The sequence below is a fragment of the Gavia stellata genome, chromosome 12, assembly GCF_030936135.1.
Source record: "Gavia stellata isolate bGavSte3 chromosome 12, bGavSte3.hap2, whole genome shotgun sequence".
NCBI lineage: Eukaryota > Metazoa > Chordata > Aves > Gaviiformes > Gaviidae > Gavia > Gavia stellata.
Window position 1 is genome coordinate 2208505 of NC_082605.1, and position 13528 is coordinate 2222032.

The window sequence follows — 13528 nt, forward strand, 5'->3', positions numbered from 1 at the left end:
TTCACACCACATAAACAATGCAAGTGTGATCTCTAGGTCCGTGTGGCAAACCTTTTTCCTCCACCTCCAGCGCCTGGAGCACGCTGGGTGCCTCCGGCTCAGGCGAGCTGTGCTGGCCAATTAACGCAGTGACTCACACTATTAACTCTGGAAGACGTCCTCAGCTCAAATCTCACTGCTGGCAGCAGTGGCAACTAGCACGCCAGCACTCGAAGTTAGCAGGAAAAATAACACAAACAAAGCCTGAGGAGAGTTATAGCTGTAGTTTTCCAAAGGTGACTTCTATGTAAGAATTTAAATGCACATGGATATAACTGCATTCATACTTAAAAACACATTAAAACAAAAAAAGTCTTTAAAAAAATTTTAATTGTCGTTTAGTCTGTTTCTCTGCTCCAAAGTCAGGATCGAGTATGCCCATGCCGTTCATGATTTACATAGTGTAAATTCACTGCCTTACCACTGAGAAGAGAATTTAAGCATAGGAGAAAGATAACCAAAAGTTATGTGAAAGGTTCCTGAAAAACCAAGAGCAGGAAATGCCTGGTAGTTAGTGTAAGTGACTGCAGGAATGCATGAAGAGTACGTAAAGGTAATCAGATCTTCAATCATCATTACACAGTCAGTGCATCCTTTGGAAAAGGGGGATTTTTACTTCAAAAACAGACAGCTGCGTACCAGATGAAAAACACCAGGCACCTAGAAGACATTTCTATGATTCTGGAGAAAAGGGGTGTGTGTGGGGACGATACATGCCATTTACACTAACATTTACTAACACCAACATACTTAAGCTTAGGTGGCAGACTTCTGGGTGTCTGAGTCCCCATTACAGCTCCTACATTCACTCTCCCAGTTTTCTGGGGCAGGAAACTGCAACTCATAATGAAGCCATGAATTTCTACATCTGGCACCTCTAAAAAACCAGATCACTTACTGCTGTGCCAAGGTGCACATACAGTTCATACAAGTAATCAAGTGCCCCAATTTGAAGGATGAAGTGGGCTCCCTTAGGAATTAATTTGAACAGCTCACATTGACAGCTGAGTTGCCACAGTACTTTTTTCTAACCAGGAGAAAGCTGACGTTGCAGATACCAATATTTGGCAACTTTGCCAAATACTTCCTTTTTAACACTGACTAATACAAAACATGGAGACTTGATTGAATAGCCATATCAGCTTTGATCATTCCAAGGATTAAAGCTTCATGATATAACCCTTTCAGTTCCTAAACTCCTCATTACCTCGACAAGTTCTTCCATTTGCTGCCATGGTATATCCCTGCTCAGGACAAGCACACTGATAACTACCAGGAACATTCACGCAGCGGAAAGTACAAAGAATGCCTGCACTCTGTGTGCACTCATCGATATCTGGGGAAAAAAACACAATTACAAACATATGAAAAAAAGAAAAACAGAAATTTGAAAGGGGAGGCTGTAGAACACAAGGAAATTCTTATCTGACACATTTATAACATATCCTTAAACATGAATGCAACCATGAAAGTTTGACATTGCTCTAGGACTTTTGAAGTTGAGCAGAAGTAAGAGCAAGCCTTCACTCGACTGTGGCTGAGTGGAGGCTTTAACTGATGCAATATAGGTAAACATATCTTCCCTTCTCATTTTTTCAATCAGAAGCTCTAGCCCCATGAAACAATAACCTCACCGGTTCTACGGTCACACAAGTGTATTCCAGCTCCGGGTAGGAGGCATGAAAATGAACTGCATTTTCTAATAGCTGGAGTTACCTTTTGCAGCTTCTGCAGCAGGGTGTAACTCACCTGCAGCATTTGGTGCTGCTGAGAGTTAGACAGCACTTACTGTTAAAGAGTTAGACAGCCCTGACTGTTAAAGAGTATACACATACTTAACTTGACCTGACAAAGCAGCAGCAGCCTTACCTTTACAAGAATGCCCGTCTTCTGCTAGCTGGAAACCTTGCCTGCAGTAACACTGATAGGACCCATAAACATTGGCACACTCCTGGCTGCAGGGACTAGTATCGCATTCGTTCACATCTGTATCCAAAAACAAACCCACAGACATTGCCACAATGGTTCAGAACAGGATCTTCCACCATTTTTTGCCTCTGAGAACAGCTGCCAGATCCTTCTGGTCAGAGTGAATAAGGACGGACTAATTTGTCCCAAGAAGATGATTCTGCTCCCTAGGCAGAATGCCAAGAAGCATGAGGATGTCTGTTGCACCTGAATTTCATTTCTGTGTATGCCAATGAAAACACATACACATGCAAACACGTGTTTCAGACCTTACATGTTACGGTTGATTAAAAATATGTAATCATTGCCTTAAAAAAAAATCATGGAGACCTTAAAAAATTTCCATTCAATTCAAAATCCATTTTTTCAAGTTTTGTCACTACCAAGTTTCATCTTTATTAAAAATTGAATGAAAAGTCTCCTGTTCTAACTTTATTATGTCCTCCTTTTCTCTCATCTGGAAGGAAAGGAAAAAGTATGTGAGGAAAAGGAAGAAAGAGGAGAAACTTGTCAGCTTTCATCTGACAGTTTGAGTGTTCAACTGAATATCTGCAAATCTGAGTGCACATAAATCATTGGTTTACTGTATTTATATTTCACCTCAACTCCTTCTCTAAAGTCCCTTAATTCACACTGCAATTTCTTCTTCATGGAAAAAACGTCTGGTACCTTCACAATGCTTCCCATCATAAGACAAGCGGAAACCAGAAGAACAAGTGCAATGGTAGGACCCAGGGGTGTTCTCACACGTGTGCTGACACAGGCGTCCAGGGTAATTCCAGCACTCATTTATATCTGCCAGCATAACAAGCAAATATACAATCAGCTTAGAAACAAAAGCATCAAATAAGATGCAGGAGGATATTTGAAAAAGTGTCAGAGATTAATTTGCAGAGCATGAAATGCTGCAACTTCAGGTTTTATGCTGTCTGATTTTGTGCTCTAGTTGGTGTACAGTAGTGATAAAATACAAAATGCCGTATCATAGTCTCTTATGAGGAAAGTTGTGAAGTCTTCAGAAAGATAAATTTCTACAGCAGCAAAAGCGTAACCTGTAGGAAAGTACTTTGCAGATGACTTTAATTGATAACCTGCAGCTAAACCAAACCAAGGGCACCTGGTCCAAAATCACAGCACGGAGTGGCAGAGCTCTAAATGGCCAGTCACACTGAATGCCGTCTGCTTTGGAGGTGATTCCATTATCTTTTGAGGTACTGCATTGCAGAACTATTAACTGCACACAATGGTGCTAAATACTGCCTTGAGGTCCAAGGCTCAATCAATCAGTCGTTTCATCTCATCTTGCGTCTTACATACCAATGCAGCTTCTGCTGAATGCATCATACTGATATCCCATCTTGCAGTCACAGCGATAAGTCCCAGGAAGATTATGGCAAACCTGCCCTTCGCCACAACGGTGTACACCAGTTTGACATTCATCCACATCTGCAGAACCAGAGAAAGCAATTAGTTTAAATATAGTTTGCTCAGAGTCAATGTTTACGAAGAGAAAAAAAGAAATTCATTGAAAAACAGAAATAGAAACTGTTAGGGTTGTCCCCTGGACAGCACAAAGACTATCAGCTCTTCCCCAGCTCTTCTCAGAGTCAGCTTTATATAGCTCTAAGTCAAACTTCTGATAAGCAATACATTATCTTAGAAGTGAAAATGGTAACTGCAACTGCAGTGGAGCTTTCCCAGCATCTTCTGCATCTCAATGTAAACACATTTTGATTCTGATCAAACCATGACATTTAAACACCCTATTCTGATGTTCTGCCATTACGTGAGTCACAGCAAGCCATTTAAAGCAAAACAAGAACTAGCCAGAAATTCTGCTTATCCCTTCAATTAAAGCAATTGCTATTTTCATCTCCAGTTGCCCTTTCAAACTTGCTTCTGCTGTCTCCCTTTTGCTCTTTCCCAATCTTGATCTTTTTGCTTTTCTCAATCAACTCACATTTTGATATTTCTCGTGGCCTATCATCTAAAATCCAATACCAACAAATTAGTTGTTTCTCCACTCACATGCTTCACTTCCAATCTCATTTTAAAAATCCTGAGATGAAGATGAGAGTTTTCAATACACGCTGATTTACAAGACTTGCAACATGACTAAATAGCTCATCAGTGTCTAACAAGTCCCTGTTATCATCTGTGACAAGAAGCATCAAAAAGTCTGATTAACCCTCAGAAACTTGTATTTCTTCGAGTATTCTAGGTTCTGCCATTTCCTAAGCCATCAGATCCTGCTTCCTTCCTATTACTCACATCTTCAGCTACTTTTACAACCCAAATCCCTGTTCATGTAATATTTATTAGGATGGTACTTCTAAGGCTGGAGGCTCTCCATACTGGCCTATTTGAGGTCATAAATTTGAGCACTATAGTATTTCAAAGGGTTCCCGGGCAGTTCTCTATCAAACAACAGCCTCTGGAAAGCAGTCGCTTGCTGAGAAAATGATAGGGAAGTGAGAGCAAGTTACTTATCACAGAAACTTGGATTTGGAAAAATAGAGATTATGTCAACCCTGATGAGATGCGATAACAAATACTTTGTTTGGTATTTCAGCACAGATTCCCATCTGCACGGTCCCTGCTGGCACTGGGGTTAGGGATGGCAGGGAATGCCACTCGCCAAGCAAGGAATTGCTGACAGGCTCATAGATTTCTGCCGAAACACTGTCTCCTCATTTTCTTGTAAGATCAGAGGTAGCATCAAAACAAGGAAGTTTCTAATGCAGGTACAAAATTCGTAAAGTAGCAGTTTTATTTGTAGTGAATTCATGTGTGCAACCATTTCAGTAGTTTGTCCAAAATTATATATTCCATTGCGTTCAGACTTTAATTAGTTCTAGGGCATTACACCATCAGAAGTGTGCTATATTTCACAATAGTTACAGTAGTTTTCAGTTAAAGGTAAGAGGTAGTTTTTAGTAACTCATTTACTAAATCAGAAAATAGGAACATTTTAAAGAGAGATGAATCCTCTAAACAGAGAAGATGACCATACAAGTGTAGTTCTGCTGCAGAAACGTGCAGATGATGTATTTACTACTGTGAATAAATCTGAATCAGGAATCTAATTAGCTATTGCAATGCCTTAAAGAAACTAATCTTTATCATAGAGGGGGGAAATTAGGATCATATGCTTTTCTTTTTTCTTCTCCACTCTCTCTGCCTACTTAAAGAAAGCCATACCAAAAGATATAGACTGCAGAGACAGAGCGCACACAGCAAAGACAGAGAAATCACCAATTAACATTTTCCCAAAATCAAACTGGAGAAGCTTCCTTATACCTGCTCCTTAAAAGCACTGTCAGTCATGTAAAGTAGAGATGAAGTATTATCAGTAACTACAATGCATTGGTGTTAGCTCATCATTCTTTAAAGATATAAATGCTGTATGAATAATGGCAATTTCCTCCTCTGCCACATATTTACACACAGTCACTCTCTTTTAGGAACAACTGGGGAAAAAAGGCTGGATTCTTCCTATAAATCATCAGTTTGAAATTTAGGAACATAATTTGCCCTAGCCATTAGCAGGGCTTGAAGATGAAAGCTGTTAGCACTACAGCCAGGACTTCTGAGCTGCTCAGTGATGACTGCTGACTTGTGAAAAAAATGGCATTCATGGAGACGTTGGCATGGTGGTAACCCTAAAAAACAAATTTCAGCATCACCACACTTCAGGTGGTGTAAACGTACCTAGCCCAGTTGACTTTGCTGAAACAGGACTGATTGAAACCAGCTGAAGAACTGTGTCTTTACAGCAACTGAGAGAGACAGGACTTTTGAACCTTCCCTTTGTAACAACTGAAATATTTCAGGCTGCTATATGATAGGACACCCAATGAGACTGTGCTACTTTGCCCCGCATTTATGAAACACAACCCCCTAGAGCTGTATTAGGAAGCGGTCTCAATTTCCTCAGTTACACACATAAACTGTCCCCGTCTTCTGCTACTTCCAAATCTTCCCCACCTTCTCATTGGCCAGGCTTGGTCTGGATAGTCCTGGGGGTAAAATCATGAAGGGAGATAGAACATAATGAAGAGCAAAAAGGAGAATGCAGAATTTTATGCGGAAATAGGGTCTATCTATACCACTGTTTTTTACAAGTTGCTACTCATGACCAAATTAATAGCTGCCAACACGGCTTCCACCCACCTGTACCATCACAAAGCATATTTTGTTTGTTTTTCATCTTTCCTTTTATTCAAAGGGAACGTAAGTAGAAATCATTAGGATATCATCACTAACCAAAATGCTGATTTATCTTTTTTTTTTTTTTCCCCTGCTGTCCTTTTATGATTTCCTACTTTGTGTAACACAGAACATAGGGAAGTAAAGAATACATTGCCAGCCTTGCCTTGGGCACCAAGGACCAAGCTTTCAATTCCTTTGTGCCTAGTGTGCTCATTTACAGAACAAATGCTAATAAGAGATGAAATCTGCTATTCTGAGTCAGTAACTCCATAAACATATTGGAACAAATACAAATCAGTATCAAGCTGCATGCCAGCCTATATGAATATTTCAACATTCTTTTCACAAAGAAAGTAAGAACTTATCCTAAACACACACAAAACTGGATGTAAATGGGGAACACCATTCATAGCGCTACAAAGAACATCCACTTAGTACTACTCTTCTGAGTCCACAAACTCAGTGTTTCTCATTTACTGCATCCCATGGCTTCAGATCATATCACTTACAGAGAAAAACTGTAAAAATAGTAAAGGACCATGGTTTTGACTGACAGCATGAGTTTGAAAAGTAACTAAATCACATTCACTCCAGAATAGATGCCAGTAAATCCCATATGCAGTCAAAAACAATGTCACCTGGCATACCAAGAGGAACTCCATGTAGCATCCTGTAGTGCAAACAAATCACTGAGCTGCTGGGACAGCAAAGGCATACAGCGAATTCCCATTCCTTAAAGACATTTAGGAATCTGGAGGTAACTCAAAACTTCTTTTTAGAACTGAAATGTCCTTTTTCCTCTGAGAGGGCACCTGACCAGACACTGGAGTCTGACCTTACCGATGCATCGGGTTCCCTCCTCATTGGAGTGGTAGCCTCTGCTGCATGTCAGCATGTTCCTTTGGCAGGTATAAGACCCAACGGTATTGATGCAGTTGAATCCTGGTTTACATGGCTCAGGAAGAGATGTGCATTCATTAATATCTGGTGAAGAAAATTAATTAGAATAGTGAGAGAAGCTATTTAACCTTTCTGGTCTGTTTTCTTCCAGCTGTCACTTCTTTTCCTTCGTTTCAATTTATTGTGCTACAAAGATAAGGCTGATGAAGGTGTGCTGTGGTAACATTTTCAAATTCAATATGCAAGTATGCATATCTTTAAAAGGACAGCAATGTTTAAATTAAATTCATAGCAGGATTTGAGGAAAAATACGTGTGGTCAATATACACCCCTTGGACAGGCTAAAAGGAAGAGGAGTTGGCCAGTGCCGCTGCACATATTACAAACATATTGCTGGTCACACTTACCAACGCAGTTTCCCTCAGGGTCCTGTAAAAATCCATCCATGCAGCGTTGCTTTGATTCACAGTAGAATGATCCTTCTGTATTCTGACAAACGAAGTTTACTTTACAACTATGAGTTCCTCTCTCGCATTCATCAATATCTGTTAATCAGATCAAAACACCAAATTGTGACTAGTTAAGCTGTAATTTTCAGTAGTCTTCATGACTAGTTAACTTCTCAGGAAGGAAGTTAGGAAGCATTATTTAAACCAGACACCCAACATTGCCTATAGGAAATCTGAGGTGTAGGCGTGTTTGCTCTCGGACATCCACTTCAGCATAGGCTTCAGAATTTGTCAGGTCTTGACAAACTTGCAGCAAACTTGATTCAGGTCCCTACTGCCTTGTTCACAGCACCTCTTGTAAACCACAAATACTGAAACATCTGCAGTTTTAAAATCCTAAAGACCCAAATTAAAACTAGGAATAAGGTACACATAATAAAACGTGTACCACACTCTTTCAAAAGTAAAATGGTCTCTTGTTCCTTGTATGCTTCAGGAATTCTAGGTAGAAACCTACTTCCACTAAATTTGATACTGATAGGACACCTCATTTGAACAGGGATAGGATTTCACTGTGTACACAGGCAGGTGCATGTGTATTTATATATGTACTTATGTACACAGAACAAACACTTATCAACTCTGAAAACTACTCTGAAAAAAATCTGAATGAGAGGTAGGAATTTCAGAAACAAATTTTGCTTTTTTTTTTTTCTTATTCTGCAGCCAGAGCTCAACAGAGCTTTCTCATTTTTTATTATGTATATGAAATTATTTCTCAAGTTATGTTCACCAACTTAATGCTTGCTTTCTAGGCACATTGAAAAGACTTCCTGCAAGTTTCAAACTTAAAAATTTCCTTGAGTAACTGCAAGGATCAGCTGGTATAGTGGCATTGCTTCCATTTTCCAGTTGAAGAAACCCCACCTAAGAACAGACTTCAGCTATAAATATGTTCAAAATTCAGTTCCTGTGAATATTTTCAAATGCTGCTTTAACATACGCTGGTTCCTGAGAACACTCTCTATGATGAACATCTTTACTAAAAGATAAAGACAAACAGAGGAAATTTCACACTGAGGAGTCCCCACTCCTCCAGGCAGCCAAAGGAAGAACTACTGGCACTTCTCTTTCTATTCTAATTCCTCAGTTAAATGTTAAGGTCATGAGGGAACATCACCAGCCTCCCAGAAGGTACTATATTAATAAGTCTTCCTACCATATTTATAGACTGAGACAAAGAAAAATATGGAATTGAGTATTTCATAAACGTCTGCAAATTCAATAGTTATCTGTAGGCAATTTTACAGAGTAGTTCTGAAATTTTAGTCTTTCTTATAAATCATTAATTTAAAGATTTCATTAAAACAATTTGTAAATTTATAATCTGTTATAGTCTAAGACTAGAAAGCAATTTAGACTAGCAATAAATATTAGAAATGCTACAGAATCAGACAACAGAACAAGACATTCACAAACAGCCTCTTCAAGTAAACCAAGGTTTACTTACAACAGCTGTATATAAAGTGAGATTTCTGATAATTTCTATTTTATAACCTTATGTTATATGTCAAGAGCTAAGTTCTTTCCTTAGGCATCTCTTACTCCAGCTGTCAGGAAACTCTTTGTGTAAAAAATTTAGGAGTAAATAACACTGACTTTTGCCCTGGAAGGCAAGGCAAGGCACACGTCTCTTGCATACTCCTGTGCTGCAGAGCGACTTCTGCTATACTAGGACTACCGAACCTCTATATAGACCAAGAAGGGGGAGATGAAGAATAACTTCTTAACCCCATGACCATTCCAAATGTAAATAAATGCAGACAGACCTCCTAAACACAGGAAGGACCAGGCTGAGTCAGCCCCATGATCCATTCAGGCTGTGATTCAGTGTTCAACAGCAAACAGCACCAGCCCCTTCAGAGAAAAGCAGAGCTAGGCAGAGGAGCGTAATAGGAATTCCTCCATCAGTGATAGCTCTCTCTAACGCCTTAAAAACAGGGTAAATCCTAGTTCATAAGGTTTTGTCCATTTTCCAAACAGTTTATAGTTATCACTGGAAACTATGGCAAATAAGTGAATGTACAGAAGGGGCCTACAAAGCCAAACATTTCTGTGATGATCCGTCTTTTTAGTTACAACCCTGATATCACAGACCAGCAACAATAAAATGCTTTGCAATCCCTTTCCTTTCTTTTTTGGCAACAGCAATTGCATCAGCTGAAAAACACTTGTCTTACCAACACATTCTCCATCCTTAAGTTCATAACCTGGCTGACAGCTCAATTCCTGGAGACATTTGAATGATCCCATCGTGTTGACACAGTGCTCTCTCCGCTGGCAGGTGTGTGTATCTGTTACGCATTCATTGATGTCTACAAGGAATAGTTAAACAATTCAGTGCCTCATATTTATCAACAGATCTGCCTCTTCCTGCTCTTTTGGAAGGAGTCAAAAGCTCTTGTGAAACCATTTCTGCCAAAAGATAGCCAATATACACTTTGCTACAGTGTTCGGATAGAAGATGTTTTATTACAGGATCTTTTGTTAACACAGAGTACCTCAAGAGATGCAAATCACAGGGAGATTTCCTTCTCCTCCTCTCTTCCCAAATATGCAGTGGATAGTACTGGCATTGAGGAGGAGGGATGGACAGAACTGATTAAATGCAGAGTGGGCAGAGGATTGATAATCAACTTCTGGTTTACTGGATAGAAACCTCCTGGACAACTGAATGAGAAAGTGATTAATGCTTATTGCCCATTACTAGGTTTTCATAGCTCAGGCTATGCATCAGTCCTGCTGCTTCATGCCAGATAGAGAGGAGCTGCTGGTGCGGAACTGCTGCAAGAGATAGGTGCTGAAACTGCCTGCCTCACTGCAGGTGGAGTCATGTAACAGACTTAGTTCCTAAGGAATGCGTCATTAGAGCTGGATACACAAGAAATATGGAAAGAGGAATCCTGAAGGCTCAATCAAGGTTGTAAATTTGTATTTAAATCTTCAAGGAGATACGATTTCAGCAGGTGGAGTAGTAGAAAAGTTCATTAAAAAAAAAAAAAATCACTTAAATACAAGATTGTGGAATGTAGGACAATTTGGAAAGGAATATGCCACACCTTTAAAATGATATGTATTGATAGGCTTGGATGAAATAATCTCAAATTCAAGTTTTGCTTATTTTAATAATGAAAGCTAGGAATAGCACAATGAGCAAATACTCAGAAGCAAAAAAAAAAAAAAAGGAATAGAGACTGGGAAGAGAAACTTTCTTGCCATTCTCCACAAAATCTTACACGTTCACAGTTCTATATAAAGCTAAGAAGTATTTCTAGAACTAACAAAAGCCAAATGTGACCATAACTATTACCAATCATCCGGTTTCTCTGCGCATGAAGCTGTTTTCATACTACACAATAAAGCAAGTATTGTTTAAATCAGATTTTCATTTTGGCTGTAGAACCTCATTCCCAGATAAGTCCAACATCAGATATATTACTTCCCCTTGTGGAGCATGAAAACAGAAAAAGCCATTTTAAAAGCTTTTTGTTTTAGAAAATGTGTCAGCTTGTTTTCTACCAAACAGATGAAGAGAAGCACCAAGAAATTTCAGTTCCTGCTGAAGACAGCTAACTGGTGACGCGCACTGAGTTTTGCAAGGCCAGTACATTAGCTTGGTGCCATTTCACTTCTCATGTATTTGTATTTTCTTTTTGTTTGCCATTGCTATTCTTCACATGCTGTGTACTCGCTTTCCAAAGCCAGCTGAGTAATCCACAGCAAGGTCACTACTGTCAGCTGGCTATCTTTCTGCCTGTTCCACTCGATGTTTGTGTACTTCCACTCAGTGGCGGGTACCTGCCCACCCCAAAGTTTTTACAGGGTTATGTCCTCCTAATACTTGTACAGTTTCCCAGTTTCTACACGTTAGAATGAAGAGTAAGCAGCAATATTCTCATAAGTGGTCTTGGGGGGGAAAAAAAAAACCACACCCAAAACTAAAAAAAAACCCCTCACATGCCTGGAGAAGAATATGAGCTGCTGTGGTAGACCTCTCCCACCTAATCAGATTTAGTTCTTAAATAAATTTGAGATTTATCTTTTTTTTTTAATTTTAGAGAAAATTGGCTATGGATAGCCACTTAACAGCATCCAAACCAGTGCAAAACTTACAACAGATCTGAGATTATCTTTTCTTGCAAACCACAAAAAGCCTTCTCATATAAACAAATTGTCAGCACTACGCAACATCATACGAACTTAAGTCAGTTCAGCACGATGTCAAAAGAGCCACTCGGAGGAAAGCATGTTTGTCTGAAAATACTACCCAAAGAAGGTAGGAAGTATTCCACCTGATTACAGGTGTAAACAGGTAAAAAGAAGGTTAAGATTTCACAGAGAAAAAAAAGATCTAATATAATTTCATGTTTTGTTTGTATTTGATTCAATTTTCAAATTTCTGAGTACTTGAGAAAATACGTAGAACTGGCCAGAACGCATTTGAGGAAATTAAAATTCTGGAAACTCGAAGACTACATGCAGAATTTTTGCTTTCAATAAAGTTTTGTGCACAAGTGATACACTGACAATCTCTAAAGGCTAATGATTGTGACCTGGGCTGAGATGCAAGGCTTAAACTATGAGCCACACGGTACGCAAGGCTCTGCTCTGTCCTATCCAACGTTAGGGCATGAATCTCCATCTCCGCTATCAGGCCAGTTGCCAGCCCACCAAAGTTCCCTTTTCATTGTTATTTAACAGACAAGTCATTTTTTGTTCATTTTTCTAAACAAATTCCTAAATGGTCATGCCACAAAATAAGATCTTGGAAGACTTGCAGCATCTCTCTCATGAGTTCCCATCTGTCCCTGTTGTTGCTCTCAACTATCAATGCCAGTCACAAAACAGCATCCCTTGGCATGAGTGTGAGGGTGGGAAAAGGCATCCTTGGGAATAGGTCCCGGTTTGTGCTGGGGCAGCACACAAGTACCTGTGGTAGCTCTGTAGTATTATTTTGCTCTACTGTTATGGCACAAGGTAGAGGGGAGTGCAGACTGAATACATTCTTATAATGATACTAGGTCTATGCGTGTGACAACAACATTCCTCACTTTATGTCAGTAAAAACCAGAATGAAACGTAATCACGTAATATCTCATTTTTTCCCTGGAATTTTTGTTGAAAACAGTGACATGTACATGATCCCTGAGCATATCTGTTGCATCTAAGCAGCTGACATTTTTGCAAAGGAATATCAACATTTACCTAGTACTATTTTTTTCAATACGTACTTCGACATTACAAATTTTTTTTTTTTGCACGTTTTATAAAAATGTGAAATGCAGACTGTTTTTGTCCAGCATCTGTAGTTTCTCGTGATTTTTTTTCTCTTCAAATTACTTCAGCTCCATTTGTTTTATGGAATACATCTGTTTTATTTAGACCCATTGTTATTTTGCAACCACCCATCCTGTGCTCACGCACAGTCCCTGTGGCTCGGCAATAAAATGACCACTTACTGCTCACTCTGGCAGGAGGGAAAATTTAGATGGGAGTAGCAAAGAAAGTAGCAAAGTAGTCTCCCATCAGTGTGAATGTGGGTGGTGGTAATGACTTTGCCTGAAAGTCACCAGGAAAAGCAATCCACGTTAAACACATCCAACCTGACTCTTATCTTGGGAGAACATGGAGCTTTCAAGCCTAAAGACATTTTAATATCTATTCACAAAGTTACACAAAGCTGGTGTGTGCAAGCTATTTAAACAGCTGGTGACTCTTCATTGTGCATGGTTGGCTTTCAGGAATTCTGGATATCTGCTCTTGAATGCACCTGGAATTATAATCTTCCACAGTTTGACTAAAGGAAATTCAACAGATAAAAGGTTATCAGCTGTTTTGTTGCTGTGCAAAGATTGTTCCTCCCGTCCCTAAAATATGCAAAGAGTAACATCATTAGAACA

At 39.3% G+C, this 13528-nt stretch overlaps 1 protein-coding gene across 1 annotated transcript in view; it reads right to left on the reverse strand.

The window, feature by feature from the left end:
• Positions 1-13528, reverse strand: part of FBLN2 (fibulin 2) — a 78636-nt gene that overhangs the window by 5030 nt on the left and 60078 nt on the right. Inside the window, exons 9-15 of the mRNA XM_059823038.1 lie at positions 9809-9943; positions 7527-7664; positions 7060-7203; positions 3325-3453; positions 2677-2802; positions 1909-2025; positions 1247-1375 (exon numbers count right to left, since the gene is read on the reverse strand). Of these exons, the coding sequence (XP_059679021.1) occupies positions 1247-1375; positions 1909-2025; positions 2677-2802; positions 3325-3453; positions 7060-7203; positions 7527-7664; positions 9809-9943 (918 nt within the window). The remainder of the gene's footprint in view (positions 1-1246; positions 1376-1908; positions 2026-2676; positions 2803-3324; positions 3454-7059; positions 7204-7526; positions 7665-9808; positions 9944-13528) is intronic.